Here is an 18925-nt window from a genome sequence, read left to right as displayed (position 1 = left end):
CAGACCTCTCTGTTCAGCCATCACCAAATGAATCACTCTGCATGTTTCACTGTTTCTTTAACTTCAAACTTTAAGATCAGTGTGATATATTGTCTCATTATACAAACGTGCTATATTGTGATATATTGAGAGAGCGGCGCATTTCAAGCTTGAGTTCAAGCAAAATCATGTCAAGGAGTACAGCCCGGGTTACGCGAAGATCATCATTACTCATATTTCCTTCGACACTTAAAGAGTAACTCAAAAGAGCATACCTCGAGGACCTATTAATTTCAGCCTATGTCAATAGAAGAGCAAACACTGAATCACTGATGCACGTGCTGGCACTCAAATGATTTAATGCTTCCATGATGAAGCAAGGTGATTTATGGAGTTGAGACCAATTGTGTTTTAATTTTGTTTTTAAACAGATTGTGACATCCAGGCTAATGCCTCGTTTAAATCTGGAATGCTTTGAGCATTGCTAGTGAAACTTGAAAGCATATAAAGAAACATTGACTGACTGCATTCCTGACTGCGTGAGCGTTAAACTTGTTCATAGCCCAAGATCAGTAGAAGCTGGATCCTGATCAGTGTTTTTATTTTCATGTGCTTTCATTTTTTTCCTGCTATGCATGTCTCACTTTTTTTTTTTAAACAATGCAGAAATAGATGTTCTTTGAGTCTCAATAGAAGAGGTGCTAAAATGATCCGAACCACAACATGCCAGCCATCTCTTTACGGGCGTTGACTTTCATCATTCACTGTGCTTTTGCTTGCTTCTGCTCTGAATTGGATTTGGCTTTCTTTACTCTGTACTTGCTCACCCACCTCCTCCACCTCAGTATCTTTGTTTTGCTGAAGAATACAAACACGCTGTGAACCAAAACACAACTGACAGTTTGCATCCAGTTTTATCGCTCCTCCTCCTCTGTCCTCTTAATTCCTCCCTCACATTCATGCGCCCCCTCCCTCCCTTCATCCCTCCGTTTCTACTTCCAGCTGTCAGGAGGCTTCATTATTAAAGATTCATGCGGGAGTCTGGGCAGCGCCTCCAAAAGCTTTTGTCAGACAGACCGAGTGTCTCAAATCTTACTGCCACTAACGAGAGGTGACATGGAAACACTCCCATAACCCCCCCCCCCCCCCACCCCCCAACACACGCGTGTGCGCGCATGCACACACACACACGCACACACACACACACACACACACACCCTCATGGTGGCTTCACTATGTAACGTTCTGCCAACTGTATTTATTTGTATTTTTTAAATACTGCATGTGGGCTCTTTCGTCATCGAAATAGACAGCTACAAAATAATTAGTGATGTCACTTTACCCATGTTGCGCTTAATGGTTCCAAGCTTGGCCTGGCATTTCCAATACCGGTGGTTGACTTTCCAATATATGTACAATAGATGCATATGATGTGCTGTGGTGGCAATAAATTATATTTGTGTTGCCTTATCATCCATCTGGCATAAAACCTTCGATGGTTTTAGAGTCAGAGAATAACCAGATTGACATGTCAACTCAGCGGACCTCTGAACTCTTTCACTGTGCTATAGGTTGTTTCTTGAATTGACCAGGCTGTGTTTCAACAGTGTCCTTCTCCCCTTAAATCACTTCCTCTCACATGGCAAAATTGCATTTTTGTTGTCATATTTTACAAGATGGTAACTCAACACAACAAAAAACCTTAAGGTTGTTTGGCTGTCCTTTTTTTCAACTCAAGTACCAAAATGTGTCATCCGCCTTCCTTGTAGCAAGAAACCAACACTGACAAGTGAAGGCGCTATTGGCATTTTGTCAAGCATTTGAATGAGAAGATTAGTGACTCTATATTTTCCTTCCAAACTCAATTTTTAGTGAAGGATGTAAACAGGCCCAGTTGTTTATAGCCATTATGTTATTTACATCAGCCTTGTCAAATTGTGAATGAAATGTGAATGTTGTCGGAGCACATTTTAAGAGTCTTTTTCTGAGAATTTCCTGTTCAACTGCAGTTTTCTTTAAAAAAAACAACAACTTTATTTTATCTTGTGTTTCCATTCTTCGCAGAAAAGCCCAAGAGCAACAGAAGAAGGTGGTGGTAGCCGGTTGTGTTCCACAGGCCCAACCTCGAATGGACTATCTCAAAGGTCTTAGCATCATTGGGGTATGTGTGCTATACTTGCTCTTGATACAATTGTGCATTTGGCCATAAATGACTTCAAAGTAAGAGTCTTAATATAAACACACTTTTGAAACTAAATAAAACATGTTTTGGTTTACGTTTCTGGACAACACAAACCCACACAAGGTATCACAGAACATTTTTTTTTTACCTGTCATTGACCTGGGTGGCGGCATGTTGAGACTCGTCTGGTCTGTTTGGTCCCCCGCATGCTGTTTAGTGAATCAGTCGCGCTCCCCAGAAGACAGGACCAGGATCACTGAAATAAATATGGAAGGGCAGTAGAAAAGAAGGCAGATGCCTGAGAATAAGGATCGAGAGAAATGTGATGGAAAAAAGTCAAACGGAATGATACATAGGGTGCCACATATTTACATAATGGCTACAAAAAGTCAACCTATGCCATGTTTGAATGAGGAAAAAAAAGAGACCGTGGAAATGTAGCAAAATACAGACATGGCTGACTGACAAATCATATATAATAAACTATTGCATGACTGCAAATCACTTTCTTGACTTTTCTTAGGTTCTTAGCTTTTCTTATGTAAAAGCAAGCTGGTATGTTGACCGTTTTTTTTTTTTTTAATTTTATGTCAAAATTATTTATCTGACAGATCTGTAGACATTTTTATCAACCCAGTCTAACAATCCAGACAAAGAATCAAAAATAATAGTAAGACTACTACTACTTATAATAATAACAATACTAAATAAATAAATAAATAAACAAATAATAAATGGATGGGCTTCGTTTTATCAACTTTAAACTTGTTTTGTTTCTCATTTCTGCACATTGATGCATGTTTATGGTTTCATTCTCTGAAGTCATCACTGGAAAAAATAGCATTGATATAATCCTCATGAGATTAAGTGATGCAGAGTCTCGACAGCAGATCATTCATTCATTCCCGCCTGTATAGAATGATCAGGACTACTATAACGCTTACTGGTCGTAGCGCATAACCACACTGCAGAATCAACACAACAAAAAACCTTAAGGTTGTTTAAGGTTAAGGACCAATTCAAGATGAATTCCACTGGTGTCACATTTCAAAGATTGCACATTTATGGACTGATAATACTTCCTAATAAAACAGAATTAGTAGGGGCTTGCTTATATTTCCTTCCCCCCAATTAGGTGTCCCAAGACTACTACATTTATTCCAACAATCTTCTGCGACTGTTATGATAAAACCTCATAACCAATTATGGTTGACAAAGTACAGTATTTAGTTGAGCTCCTACAAATAATCCCACGGGGAATTAACCCTTGTTGCTAGTACAACGGTGACTACAGTGGACATCTTATCATGTTATCAGGTTACAGGGTGCATGTAAGGGTTAATGTTATTTCTCTCTTTTTGGCTGCCAGCAGATGTATTTTACACAAAACAAATGATCTTTGAAGCCTTCCTTCATTCGCTCCTTGCTTTCTGAAAAGCTATTTAATGAATGAATTGAATGTGCCCCCCCCCCCAAAAAAAAAACCAAAAAGCAAAAACAACGTTGTTGGAATTGCCAGGCAATTGAACAACCCGATGTCCAGTCCCGATTACCGTCACTTTCAGATATACAGTTCGGGAGTAGGGAACGGCACACATTTTTGCATTAAATGCCCATCCCGATAAATAATGCAGTCCCATTTAAGTAAACATGCCCCGATGTAACGTAATTACATTCAAATCACATTCAAGTGGCATGTATGTATCATATAATTACATTCGGATAAACAAGCTTGTACGCGCGAACGCCTTGAGGGCACGGCAGAAACAGCTGGGAAGTTTGTCGCTGCTGTGCCTTCTATTGTCATGAATAGATTGGATTTTGCATTGATATCGACGCACGTGCGCACACAAACGGACAGACAGAAAGCCGAACATGCAAGAAGGGGCACATATGGTAACAATCACAGACCGAGGCGCACCAGTGCACGCGCACTTTCATGTGCTCTCCTATCCAAACACACAACAAGAGTGACAGTTGGTGGTATATGAAAATCAAATTCAAATTACCAGTCGTGAGTTTTTGCTTTGTCAATCCTCTTAACGGCTAGGTGGGGGGTGCTTAAGAGTGCTTTTGAATTAATTCACTCCTGTTCACATGAGCTGCGCCATGACGTGCCTTGTTTGTTCTGTTGTTTTGCTTTTCACAAGTTGGCTATGAAATGAATGACAGTGTAACTGCGTGCAAGGTACGCAAGAGTCACGCAAGCCCACCATGTTTCACGTCTCTGAACGAGACATGTCACATCCTTTATCTCAGATGCATCACGCATCTCCACGCAGACAAACAGCTCCGGCTCTGTAATCAGAGAATTACAGTGTGTAAGCAATTGTTGTAAACAAGAGATACCGACACATGAGCCCTCTGGGCGCACATCTTTTTGTACCCCTTGCATATTCTTTGTTCTTGTCTTTAAATTTGTCCCAGACCGAGTACCGTTACACGTTTCACACTGACAGCTAATGTTGTTTTATTTTACAAGATAACTGAGATGGAAGCTTGCTCAAAAAAGAACTACTTTGAAATGGAATAAAAATAATACTCTCTCAGCCAATGTCTTTACAGTAGTGTGTTCGGTGCGACCCCTTTCGTCTAAACACGGCAATCTGAGTTCTATTGCCTTTGTGTATTATAAGTGAAGCAGAAAATTCCACACGTTTTTATTGATCTCAGGGGGAGGCCGTTTTGCCTTGTGCCTTTTGACTGAAAATGACATCACCGTGTGAAGGGCCCAGGTAACTTTAAGACTGTCAAGGCTCACCTGTTTTCTTGGTTTGGTCATGTGACTTTCGCAAGCTAAGCTCTTGGACACCGTGATACCGTTGTCAGGCACCAGCATGTGTCAGTACATTCAAGTTTAATTACAGTCAATATTTGTATGAAATGTGAATGTATTGATGTGTGAAAAATGAAAGTAAATGCAAATCAAATGAAAAGCAGAAAGCAGGAGGTGCCTTTTTTTTGCATCGGGTGACATATTTTTATGTCACCAGGCAAAAGTAGCTTTTTGCGTGTCGTTCGTAATCTCAGCACAACAATATGGCCATCATCACAGGACCCCCCACAATTATTTTCAAGCTTTCACTGATCCACACAAAACGGGTTCTGACCCACCAGTTGAGAATCACAAGTCAAGATTATCCTCTGTTGTCATCCCCTACTTTTTTGTTCAATACAATCTGTTAATGCCAAACACACTACACTGCACATGGCAACAATCACATGGTGGCTTATGTTGCCACAGAGCGGGATATATGGCAGCATTCCAAGTACTTAATGGCCACTTTAAAACCTGAGCCATACCTCTCTCACATACTGTTTTACAGGTGGAGACTAAATGTACTGTTTAATGACGTCGCCTCAAACATTGATAGGAACTCAACGGCGCACACATTCCCCACTAACAGTTGCTTGCCGTATCTCCAGCATATCCAAGACATGCTGCAGAAATTCTATGTGACAAATTTGGATTTCTGCACATGTTCTCGTCCACATTGCGACTACTAAACGCAGACACAATCTGATTCATATCATACTGAGCTTCACTGTGCACGTTGTTTGTGTTTGTGTGCACAGCTTGTTGTAATATATGAACTGCTTGTGTTCATGTGGTCAGTATAGTTTAGTTTGGAATGCGAGCATGCTCGGCATCAATCAAGCTGCGTGTGCCTTTTGTGTATTTTAGGTCCAACAGATTGATCGAGTGGTCGAGGTGGTGGACGAGGCTGTTAAAGGTATTTGAATGCACCCAGAAAGACCTGCAAATATACACACCATTGTGATGTTATGACACCATTCAAAGACCCAACCTAATTACTTCTGGTTATTGCTCCCACTTTTGTTGTAATAATACGTGAAACAGCTTTCAATTCAATTTAATTGGATTATCTTAATGCAATGGGTGAAATAAAGAATGCCCCCCCCCCCATTCCTTATTTCACCAGGGGAAACAGCTATATGTCATGGCCTGGAAGCTTTTTGATTGCAGTAAAAAATGTTTTTAAGCAGTTACTTCAGGGTGAGCAACAAAATATGAAGTGTTAGTAATGCCTGTCCAGATGTTTTGGACAATACTTTTTCATTAAAAAGAGATTTATGTGTATGTTTAAGAATGATGTTTTGAATATAGCGATAATGTAAATTTCTATTTCCATTCTATTTCATAGATTAATAGTGAGCCAATTAAAAATTCAATGGTGCCAATAGTGGTGGTCAAAGTTGTATGAAATAAACCGCATTAATCACGTTTGGATCTTTCTTGTGAAGACAGACTCCCATGTCAGTGATTAGTAATTATTTAAACTATCTGGGCACCACAGTACTCTGCCGCTAATGGAGGTCACACAGAGTTTATTGTTGATGTCCGCTGAAGCTGTCATATACCCCCAGCTGTTCTCTTAAAAAATAACAACTGTAAAACACATTGCTTTTGTGTGCGCCCGTGCGCGTCCGTGCGTATTTGTGTGAGGGTGGTTTTCTGTGTGTGTGTGTTGTTTGCACTGCAAGCTTCCCGAACTAGGGACATCTAAATATTACAGTGCAATCGACCCCAAATTCTCTGACTGCAGGCATTAAATGTATGCACAGGCAGCACGTACATCTTCTGTAAGTTGTTGACTTTGACTACTGTCTTACATATTTTCCCTCAACGTCTTTCAGCATTTCTTTCCTTCATTCTTCTTACCCATTTGCCTTCTCATAACCTGACTCTATCCCGCCACACCTCCCAACCATTCTTCACCTTCCACCCCCACCCCCAAGAAACTAATTTCCCCAGTATCATTACTGTTTTTTATGACCTCATATAAATCGAGAGCTGTTACTTCAGCTCAGAGGCCAGGAGACCTTTAAACTGGGGGATATGCCTTTTGGAATGGTAACTAAAATGTGTATGCCAGTGAATTGCAAGACGCAGTTCTCCAACAAAATTTCTTGCGGGTTTCTTTTCCATGTGACAAAAAAATGAGCTAGCTTTTATGATCTCGCTTTGTGAAGCGTGAGATGATCATTTCGGTTTGGGTCTTGGTTTAAAAGGAATATAACTGCCACTCAATAAGAATACCGTAGCACAGTAAAGCTGTGTTTAATTTTACTGAATCCTTGAACCATAAAGCTTACGTTACTGCCTGTTGTAAATGACTTCCGTTATCTCAGGTTGATTTGCTGAGCACGCACACAGCATTTGAACATTGTTTTCACATAGAATATTGCTGGATGGAGCAGTTACTGTGGTTTCAGCCTTACTTAGCCAGTTTAGTTGGCTTTCACCGGCTGTTGGTTGTCTTGCAAACAGAGACGGTTGATGCCATTTTATCCAAGAGCCCTGCAAATCCATTCAAACTCATTCCACAGTGTGTACGATTTGTAGTTTCCTTTCATACTTTCCAAAACTAGTCAAGCAGCAATTTTACTCTCAAGAGCTGATCAACAATCCCTATGCCATCCACTGACATAAAGCTTTAGTGGAACTGTGCATGTAACATGGAACTCATCAGTCATTGGAAAATATCTTTATATGAACAGAAATTAAACAAATGGTGACAGATTATTCAGATGAATTTTCTGATTAATAGGCAACTAATTGATGGTCAAATTAATCGACAGCTATTATAATCGAGTAATCATTTACAGCCATTTTATAATTTACAGTGGTCCAAAGCTTCTGATTTGAGCCTCTTAACAGTAATTATTCATTAATGTTTGTTGTTCCTCATGAATGCAGTTTGAAACATTTGCAGACATCTGCTTTCACTTTGGAAAAGAACGATCAAGCCAGTAACAGGATCAGTTACCAAAAAAAAGCTGTCGAGTGCATCACTCCCTCGTATGATATTGTAAGATGTTTCTTTCTAAAGGTTTTTTTAATCACTAAACAATACCAAATAAACAACAATAATGGAGGGTGGTGTCTCTGTAATAGACTTAAATAAATAAATACAATTTTATCTATAGTTTTGACTAAAAAGGGGCGTTTTGAGAGTACTGTACTTAGTTATTTACTCCTTATTTTATTTCTCCCAAACAAATGGATAACATTGACGATGCAAGATAATATAAAGTAAAGTGAATATAAAGTAAGCTTTTTACTTCTTCCTACTCCCTTGAACATAATAACTGTGTTGAATGAAGACTGATTTCTTTCTTTTTACTACTTTATCTACCTTTTCTGTCAAATTATTACTGTATATGTTTTATGTTCAATAAACAAACCAAACCAAAATCATTTTCTGGATTAACCAAAAGAATTAACAAAATCGGTCCAATTTTCACTATGCGGCCGGATCATCCCTTTAATCAAAAGTGTAAATACTTGAAACGACTGAAATTCTGTGAGATTAAGGCCAAATTGTCAGTCAAAGAACTACTCTGAGCATACAAAAACCTTTGGACAGAGTTGCTGTTACTTCCTGTATGTGCCTACACCAAGGGTTTCTGTTACAAAAAGAAACCCATATTTTCCCTCTACAAAAAACTAAAACAAAATTAAAAAAAAAAAAGAAAAAACCTGCAGAAATTCCTGAAAAGTTAGTCTACACGAAAACACACTTGCAATAGAATCAGGATATTGTCAAAATGTTTCCAATTTCTCCATTGATCTGTTTGGTGGCAAGGGGACCTAACCCTGTAGGTAAGACACCCATGCAAAGAAGAAAATGTGTTTTTGATTTTCACTGACGTCGGATGCTATAACTCATTTATGTGTATCCCCTGTAGGCCTGTTTCCATGCTTCCATGTTTCTATTGGTGTTCCGATATTGTTCTCCTTTAGTTGGGAATGTCGCCTTAGATGACACCATTTCAGCTGTTATTCTCATGTTTTGTTTTGTTTTTTTCGCGGGGGGGTAGACATTTTGAAGATTTCGTGTGTATGTGTGTTTATGATGGAAATCCAGGCACATGAAGTTAGACGGGCCAATGCATCTACTTAGCTAGAGATCATTGGCTCCATAACAGCAAAATGACCTAATTTCGCGTTATTCACCAGGATAAACAAACTGTTAATCATGTTCCTTGCTTAAAAAAAAAAAAAAGATCAAGCTCAAGAATGAAAACATATCAGGGACAGAAACAAAGTTGACCCACTGACACTGATTTGAAATGTTATTCTGAATGATGTCAACACATTCTTTTGATGCCAAGTGACCTCTTATCAACACCAAATACTGTTCAGACGCTTGTTGCCGTCAAACACCAAAGTTATGCTTTGGTTTTATCAGAGTACGTGTGCATGTGCGTGTGTGTGTTTTTATCGTTACAGTATGCCTTGATGCACTTCAAAGCCATATCCCGTAAAGTTATCAGGCATGGCTCAGATATCAACACTGTTCCATAGGTGTCGCTTGGCCCATTGCATTGACAAGATGACCGATAAACATGAAACCCCCGCTCTCTTCTTCATCAGCCACTTTAGTCCGTTATTTCCAATGTTCCACATCCTGCTGATGCCTTCCAATCCAACAGGAGAGCCACCACATATGAGGCATCAACCGTAGGTCAACAAGTCATCCTTTTAGCCCCCTACCGTTGCGTTCCAACCATCCATCTCGCCATCGTATACGGCTTTCATCTTTGAGGAATTCATCTCCTGGCCTTCTATGCATCCTTTCTTTCCCACCTTCACCATCACCTTCTGGAAGGCATTTATGAGAGGATGGATTACATCAAGCCGTATTTTTAGAGGGGTGAATAAAGGAGAAAATGCAGGGACATTTGAAGGGTGGGAAAGACTTTTAGTTAGTAGTTAGTGAGCATAGATAGTGTGGTTATCCAGGTATATACTGTATCTGTGTATGTAGGAGGCTGCCCATCAGAACAATTGAGCCAGCTAAACTGTGTACAGTGATCCCACGCGACTTTGCGATTCACTTCTTGCGGATTCAGTGCATCGCGGATTTTTCAAAAATATTCATTTAAAAAAAATGCGAAAATGCCGCAAAAGGTCCGTGAGAGGCAGCGAAAGTCAGCAAAACAACAGTGAGTCACATATAGCAACATATACAGTACTACATGTATATTTCATGTTTATTTTTACTGTGTCTTGTTATTTATACACGAACCTAACCTAACGTATACATCTTATACATGTATATACAGTATATATTTGTATATAGCATTAATGTTAATGACTACAAATATTTCCTTTTACATGCATGTATAACATTACATTTGGCCTTATAAATATTATATATACTCATACACATGCACCTCCATGGGGGGCAGGGGGTGTACCTACTTCACAGATTTTCCTATTTCACGGGGGTTTCTGGTCCCCGTTAACCGCGATAAGCGAGGGATCACTGTACTGTATTTTGAGATGAGAATTGGACAGCACTGTTCCCTTTTGCCGACTCTGGTAAAACATAGTAATCTACCCAGTGGCATACAACTAACAAGATCAAAAGAGTTTTTCATTAAAAACTGTCGAGTATATGTGTAAAAATATTTCAGAGGAATTAAAGTAACACCTTGGAAAACTTCAAATTTAAATCTTCACGATGCTATCATTTGTACAGAGGAATTGTGCTGTCATGAAAATTTGTTAATAATCTGACTTCAAACAATTGATCAGAACCCCCCCTGAAAAAAAAACCTAAAAAAAAACAAAACAATCTCACTGTATCCCCAAAGAGCTCTCCGGCGATACGAATACAGTAGCAAGCTGTACGACAGCCAAATGTGTACCCAATCCTTCTTTTCTTGAGTGGAGTTTTCTCATTTTCCCCTCTTGTACTGGGATATTACGACCAGTCACGCCTCACCGATTGGCTCTTTGTACTCCTCAGGGGCAGATAGTAATTTTTATCTACCAATGATAGTCATGCTTCCTGCCTTGAGCCCATCCTCCCAGGAGACTCATGTAAAGCGGATGGGAGCAGCAAGACAATTCCATCCCTCAGCGCCTCCATCTCGCACAAAGCTGTCTATAAGATGACGAGAGAGAGGAGACCAGAGCATCCCATTTCTACACATTCAGGGCTTAGCATCACTGACATTTAACTTTTTGACTCAGTTATGGATTTTTATTTGCTCCCCGTGCATATTGTGCTTTCTCGATAGCTTTACCCATTTTGTAAGGTAAACATAACGGTTGCGCAGGTTGCGGGGGTCGGCAATGAGTTTTCATAAAAGACAGATTTCCACAAATAAAGGCAAAAGGGGGAAAAAAAGTTTCTCAATTTGAAGTGTTATTATTGTGTTAGTACAACACCACATTCATAATTTTATACGTACCGATGGATAGAAATCAAAGCGCGGAGAGTCTATTTTGCCTAAAGTGCAGTCAGTGAATGCGATGATCGATCACTGCCACGCATCTTATTCTTGTTTGTTTTCTGTTTTTGTGGCATGTTTTTGTGGTTCAATCAAAACAATAATTCAACATATCCTATTGTATGGGGAGCCTCGAAAGCAAAATGCAGGGTCTCAGTTTTCTCTTGCAGTGTGTCTGTAGATGTGCGGTGCTCAATCGCTTGCCGTTCGGTGAAGACACGCCAATTGAATTTTTTTGTGGTAGTCCACTTTAGTTGGGTTTTGTCACTTCACTTGGCATGTGTCAGCCCTTTCAGTGTTTATTTTAAAATGATGCAATTGTGTTTGATAAAATAAAACAAAACTGCCAACAAACCTGCAGTGAATGAGGAGACAGAGAGCTATTGTTGTAATTCACCTCACAATTTTGATTCTTGAATACAGGTCACTCAGTTCGTCTTTTGGGCCAGAAGAAAGATGGCGGCCGGAGGCTTGGGGGAGCCAGACTGGATCTTCCCAAGATAAGGAAAAACCCTCTCATTGAAATCATCTCCATTAACACAGGGTAAGACAAAAGGGATATACAACACAGTGTTCTCCAGCAGTGATCCCGATAGTGTGTATATGATTCAAGAGCTTGAGAGTACATTCATTACACAGCCTTCTAATAACATTAGTTTACTTTGTGTTACGTAACTTCTCAAGTAGGTACAACCATTCTACCTTCTTCACATGTACAGTCATGGAAACCCAGTAGTAGAACCCATGATTGACAGTTGTTCCGAAAATCATGTGGAAAGCTCCAGTTCCTCTTAATAGCTGCATTGCATCGGGGACATTCGACATTTATTACAAATCAAAACATGACGGAGAATATATTTACACAAAGAAGAACACAATGCTATTTATAATAATAAAGTAGCAGTCTTCATATTTGTCTTTACAAAGTCATTTTTCACATTCACTGAATGCATGATGGTGTTGCTTTCCTGCCAGTCACTCAATTTCTTGATTGAGTATGTGACCACCACTTCTGAGAACGGCTTCCCTGTGTTACATCGACCAACATGGTATTTTAGGACAAAAACGCACCCCTAATTTGATGCCTTTTTATTCACGTTTCGAAAGAGAACGGGATACTCCTCCTGTGTATGTGTATATTGGGGATTACATAAGGATGTTGTGCTTTACTAGCTTTATTTATTTATTCATTTATTTTGCTGCTATTAACATGAACACACTTACAAATATTTGCTTTTGTTAAAAGTCCCCCAACCTGTCCCCCCCCACCCCTGTATTGCTACACAGACGTTGCATTACTGGACTTAGTTTCTTTCGATGTATGGACTTGAACTGTATGTATTTATGTAAAATGGTAACTTACAACAACCTAACCACTTTTGCACGCATGCACATCTCGCAACATGCTTTGAGCTAATTTCATATTCACCAATCTAAACACCATTCTTTCAGTGGGCTAACCAAAAGGGGTTTGTGCAGACTAGACTAATTCTATTGTGCTTGACCGTCACTGACGATAATCCATCAGTCATTGCTGTGCACATCTTCAAGTTCCATACATTAATGATGTCCATCACAAAGCAACAAACGAAAAACAAGGTAGTATGCACAATGGTTGTTTGCTTTGATTTTGGTTTGCCACGTTTTTCATGTATAGATGCATCACGTAGTTCCTCTTAGTAGTTTTCTGACTTTATTTATTAACTACGTATTTATTCTCGTATCCATTGGAATAGAACTTGCCGACTAGAGCACTCTCACGTGCCCTTGGGTTCTGGACTGAAATTTATTACCGCCTAAACACCAGAGAGCCAGACATTCTTAATGTTAGGAGTGTGACATTGATGCAGTACAAGAACATTTTCCATCTACAGCACATTACAATAAATGTCATACTGGATGTAATGTATAATTTAGAGCTTGCATCAAGTTGAATGTTGCCGTTTTTTGAATTCTGTAGTCAATGTGTGCGCATGCCTTTATTTTGGTTTTCTTTAAGGGGTCAGAGCGGCGACAAACAAATCCTCTTGTTTTTATTTATTAATTTTTTTTACTGGAAGTGTTTTGGTAGGCTGCGGATAACATGAATAGTTGCTGCAAATCCATGCTGAACATCTGCTTTGTGTAATTTGGTCAGTCATTGGTGTCCCTAATTTGACCAGGCTCCGCTGATATAAAATTATATCTGAGCGAGACAGTGCATTCTTTATATGCTCTGTTTTTCGATCATCCATTCTAAATCCCCCTCTGAAGTCGTGACATCATTGGTGACATTTGTTAGCGGACAAAACAAGAGAGAGCTTTGTGTGACACGCAAATGCAGAGCAGACCCAACTTCTGCTGTCTCTTGTGTCAAAAGAGAATTTTGGAACGGTGACAAGAGAGAGGCATTGTAGGGTTTTTTTCTTTTCGACAAATGTGATATTGAAACCATGCTCTAGCATCACGCGCTTCTGTATTCATCCGCAGTTTGATGTTAAATTGATCAGTGTTACTTGTTCAGTGTCCTAAAACGTATTACTTTTATGACAATACAATTCTAAGAAATGCATAATTGCATACCCCCATTAGAAATAGCATTTATTTTCTCACATGTTCAATATTCTGGTCCCCTAAAGAAATAAGGAAAACACTATGGCTATCCGTCTGTAGGTTTCTAGTTATGCGACATTAACACCGGCACAATGCAACCATGAGGACAGCTGGTCTGTGCTCTATGGCATTTAGTGTACAGTGAAATTGAGATATACAACATCATTTGGCTTTATGGATGGATTGGACTGGTTATAATCAAATCAATCCAATCCCGATCCTGTCATTTTGTCAATCTCGATCCTGAATCAGACTCGATTCCGATGTGCTTCATTGGATCGGACCATCCGTACTCACATCGGTAGAAGCTCCACAAGACACAACTGCCCAGTCCGGCACGTCGCAGCTTCCAGAGGAAGTAGACACATTTGTGAGTCTTTTTCAGGTGATTCATTCAGTAGCAGCCAATTCTAGACCCGCTTTTTTTTCTTGGAAAAATTGAAAGAAAACCTATCTGGGGTTGAACGTGTGCAGTGTGAAAAGACATAAATATGTCTTTGGGAGTGAATGAGTGTGTCAGCTCCAGGTGAAATTCTTGGAAAGTTGGACACCGAATTCCATGTAGTTGCAGACCACTTCAACTGTTGCTCCTCCGATGTGCAGGTGGGAGAGGGAGGTGTCTGTTCTTCCTGAAGTCCAACACCATCTCCTTGGTCCTTTTCATATTCATGCAAAAGTTATCTTTGCACCAGTCCATGTGCATGATTCATCACGTTACCACTGTGTAATCCGCAAAATTGATTTCAGATGCCCCATTGTTGGTTATGGCACATGAACTACAATTTAGTTACACGAGCATTTATAATTTTACAGTAATTTATTCTCCCTATTTGTTTGCAATTTTTATATTTTAATAGGGAGTCCACCTGATTAGATTTTGTCCCGTCACCTTTACTTTAAGCACACTGACCTTCACAACGCCATCAGGGTGTATTTGTCCTGTGGTTTTCACACATGGGGCGAATTAAGGGGAATTTAACTCTGTTGCAGTTGATTCACAATAGAACTTTCATTAAGTTGCATATGAATATCATTTACACCTCTTGAATCCAAATTAGATTAGATTTCCCCCTTCCAGTAAATTACTTTAGTCCGGCCAACACTCAACCTCCCTGAGAAGTGTACTAAAGGCGCACTGGCATTTTTTTTTTTCTTCCCTCCCGGTCCATTAGGAGTTTATTTGCTTCAACTGGACAGATTCTTGGGTGCAAAAAAACACAACTTTATGTCCTTCACCAAACAAAATCTTAGAATAGGTTAGAATGAGGTTAGAATTACCTTAGAGTCACTCCGCTAAATCGCAATAAATATTCAATATAACCGAACGAACACAACACGCTAGCTCTAGATTTAAGACAAACACCAAATCGCAGTGCTATTAAGCTTGTTCATTGGTTGTGTGATACAAATAACAATTCAATTAGGCCAGATGTTGTATCTATCTCTCGCTTGCTCATTGTACCAGCTGCAAATTCACATGCTCTGAAATTAGTTCATGTTCCCCTTGATCACATGTAGTTTGCAAACATAATTAAGCATTTTGTGATATTGTTCTCGCCATTGCTCATTTTTGCCAATGCATATGCTCGAGGGTAGAGTTCACTGCTCAGATAGCCGACAAGTATTAAAAAAAAAGGGACTGCAGTTTTCTTTCTAATGCTCTGTTTTGTGTCCCCGTTTTAGAACATTTGATGCTATTAGCCAAGCTGGTGGTTTTGTACGTCTAAGCGTGTGTGTGTGTGTGTGTGTGTCTGGCCCGAGGGTACTCTAAGGGTCCCTTCGTACTGTGTTTATGTGTGTGTGTGGGTGTGTGTGTGTGTGTGTGTGTGTGTGTGCACGCGTGTGTAGATGTGTGTGTTGTCAGCATCAACAAAAGTCCTTTTGTGAGCCAGCTGAATTGTGATGCTTAGCATCATAAACCAGGAATTTACAGCCACTCAGTCAGAATGGGTCATTAAATATGTGTGCGCTGTGTGTTGCTCTGTTTGTTTGTCAAAACCATTGCCTTTGGACTCCAGGCATTAAAAATAAGCCGTTTGTTTCACAGTTACAGCTCATTTCGTTTCATTATGGTTCCCTTCCTTTCTTTCAATTTAGTTACATTTTGGGTGGTTGGCATCTCTTACATTGTTTCAATTCTAAAGTCTGATTTTCTGCCTTTTACAGCAAACCGATGACTTGCTTCATTATTTATGATTTCCAGGCACACAGGTAGATGAGCAGGCAGGAAATGTTCTCTCATTCGAAGTAAAAGCGGTTCCCTTGGTCAACTTCCAATATGTGTGGTTTTAGAATATATTCTTCCAGTAAGAGACAATGGAAAGCTTTGTTCATTGGAAAGACAATGTTTGTACAGTAACATCTAACATTGATAACTCAGATACGGTGCAGAAAGATGTCCATTGTTTTAAGTCCTAAAACGTAAAAAAACAATAAATTGTAGTGCTCAACTTTAATACGATGACAAGCGATGGACATTGTGGTTAGAAGAAAGTTAACAACTTAAAAGAGGAGCTGCCCCCATTGAGGAATAAATGGAGCAGGCTTCATGCAGTTGATTTGATTCTTTTTTCAAAAAGTGTATGATTTTGGATGTTTTGTTCCCTTAGCCATATTGTGCTCTATTGTACTTTGGCCTCATATGCTGCTGACATGCCCAGTGTACACTGAATTAAATTTTCAATTCAGTGGACATCCTTTTTCTTGTCTTGCCTCTGTGGTGGCATGTGGAATGGGAATAGCAATTGCGCTAATTAGGTTTTCTGTTAGTTTTACTGAAGTTTCAACGGATTCACTTTGGGGTTGAACTTAGTGGTTTTAATAGTGAAGCTTAATTTGCATGATTGGGATATCATTGAGTGTGCATGTCATGCTTGAATACTTTGACTTTTATTCCTGGAGAGCATCATTTGACTTTTATAGTGGATGGTTATCCAAGTCATTGCGTTCCCACAATGACGACCAAGCAACCTGGCTTGGAGGTCATTGTTTGTTATGCGGTCCGCAGTCATGGTTTCATAGAGTGGCACACATGCGTGTCCTGAATCCTTCATTCGTTGTGCAGGCGGAAACAAACCTAAAGTAAATAGCAGTGTTTTGAATTATTTTGAAAAAAAAAGTGCATTTTATTCATGATTTGAATCAATGAGATCTCAGTATGCGTGGGGTCAGTGGCAAATACTCTGATTGTCTTTTTCCCAGCAAATGTAATGCGATAAGAAAACCTTTATTTGTCACACAATGGAGAAATGTGCACATTTGTAAATACGTGCATGAGATACATGCTAAGCATTGGCAAATAAAAAGGCATTAACTAGTCAATGAAGCTGAGCAAAACCTTGCTTTTTACGAGAACTTGGTCCTGCTCATGTTGCAGATGGGTTGTGTGTTGGTTCTGGTGATGTGTGAATATTATTATTTTTTTAACTTAAAGCTATTGGCTTTCTATTCACCGGAATAAAAAAAAAAAAAACAACAACCTTTGAGCCTGTAGAACATTTTATCTATTTTGTTTTCGTCCATTACGCTCTTTTCATACCTGCTTTCTCCTAACCTCCTGACATAACAACACTTACTGAACACTTGTCTCCTTGGCAGGAATCTGAAATCCGAAAGCATTTTCGTCTACCTCTGAATGCGTGCTGCTCTTTACAAATTCTGCAAACCACCTACAAATAGGATTGAGTATTTTTGACTCATTTTCTGTCTCCTTTTATTGCTGCTCAGTCCTGGAATTACATATTTCAGAAATAATTGCTATGAATCACCACGCCAAAATACACACAGGCATGCGTTTGCTGTGTAAATACAGCCCAGAGACTTGCTGTGAAGTGTTTCTGTGAAACGGAGTAGCTTTTTCAATACGATTGTTTGAGGTCATCAGGCCCCACATGTGTGTTTGCTGCAATTTTCCTGTGATTTCCTTCTGGCAGCCACACATTCTCCGTCCACTCTCCGCGTCGACAAAGCACAATAATGGGTCTTATCAACCTTGCCGCTGACCTTAACATAGATTTGTGTTAAGCATTGTGACCAAGGTGTAACGTCAACAGCTTTAGCCAGCTGAGAGGGGTAAGTTTGGGGTCATAGACATGGACATACTGAGGAAAAACAATAAACCGTTAGGCTCAGAGGCCCAGGGTGAGAACTCCCCTCAAAACCACAGCCGCCACACTAATGTGCTGTTTGTCAGCATTAGAATTATTACCTAAAAAAAAAACTGTAATCGTTGAAACAATAGCACTTTGACCTGATATGCTGCAGAGGTATTTCTTGCCCTCCTTGTAGCTGTTGTGTCACAAGTCAGCCGGATAATAGACAAAAATAAGCTCTGTGTCATTGATATATTTATCCTTACACACAGTGCAGAAGATCGTCCACATTCTAATGTCCCCAAAGTTGTTTTACATTACTGTGTATGAATAATTGAGTGTATTAACATTTGAGGAATAATGTCGAGATCGCAAGTGGTAGCAATAGTTTTTGTGCTTCTTCCTACTCCCATTAAACATGTAAACTGCGCTGAATCAAGACGTCTGTAGATCTTTTCTGTATTTTCCTTCCTTTCAATCTTTATATTGTTGATTTATATTTATCTATCACTGTCTCTCTCTCTCTCTCTCTCTCTCTCTATATATATATATTTATATATATATATATATATAGATATATATATAGATAGATATATATATAAAACACACACACACTCACACACTCCGTTCAAATTTAAGTGACCATTCTCTCATCTCAAAATCATGAATAAACGACTGCTTGACAGTTCAGCTGTAACGTACACATTTCTGTTTGCCACACTTGGTTGGCAATTCCCCTCTCTTTTTGGTCTGTTTTGTTAAAGTGTCATACGGAGCCAAGGCCAACAATAAATGTGGTGTTGACATGCTT

General features: G+C 39.4%; 1 protein-coding gene across 1 annotated transcript in view; it reads left to right on the top strand.

The window, feature by feature from the left end:
• The window catches only part of cdkal1 (CDK5 regulatory subunit associated protein 1-like 1), a 194652-nt gene that overhangs the window by 55619 nt on the left and 120108 nt on the right, over positions 1-18925 (top strand). Inside the window, exons 5-7 of the mRNA XM_086113711.1 lie at positions 2044-2140; positions 5847-5895; positions 11855-11975. Of these exons, the coding sequence (XP_085969837.1) occupies positions 2044-2140; positions 5847-5895; positions 11855-11975 (267 nt within the window). The remainder of the gene's footprint in view (positions 1-2043; positions 2141-5846; positions 5896-11854; positions 11976-18925) is intronic.

This window comes from Hippocampus guttulatus, chromosome 6 (assembly GCF_054856545.1).
Source record: "Hippocampus guttulatus isolate MCC_2025c chromosome 6, RoL_Hgut_1.0, whole genome shotgun sequence".
Classification (NCBI taxonomy): Eukaryota; Metazoa; Chordata; class Actinopteri; order Syngnathiformes; family Syngnathidae; genus Hippocampus; species Hippocampus guttulatus.
This window is presented reverse-complemented; position numbering and strand designations above follow the sequence as displayed.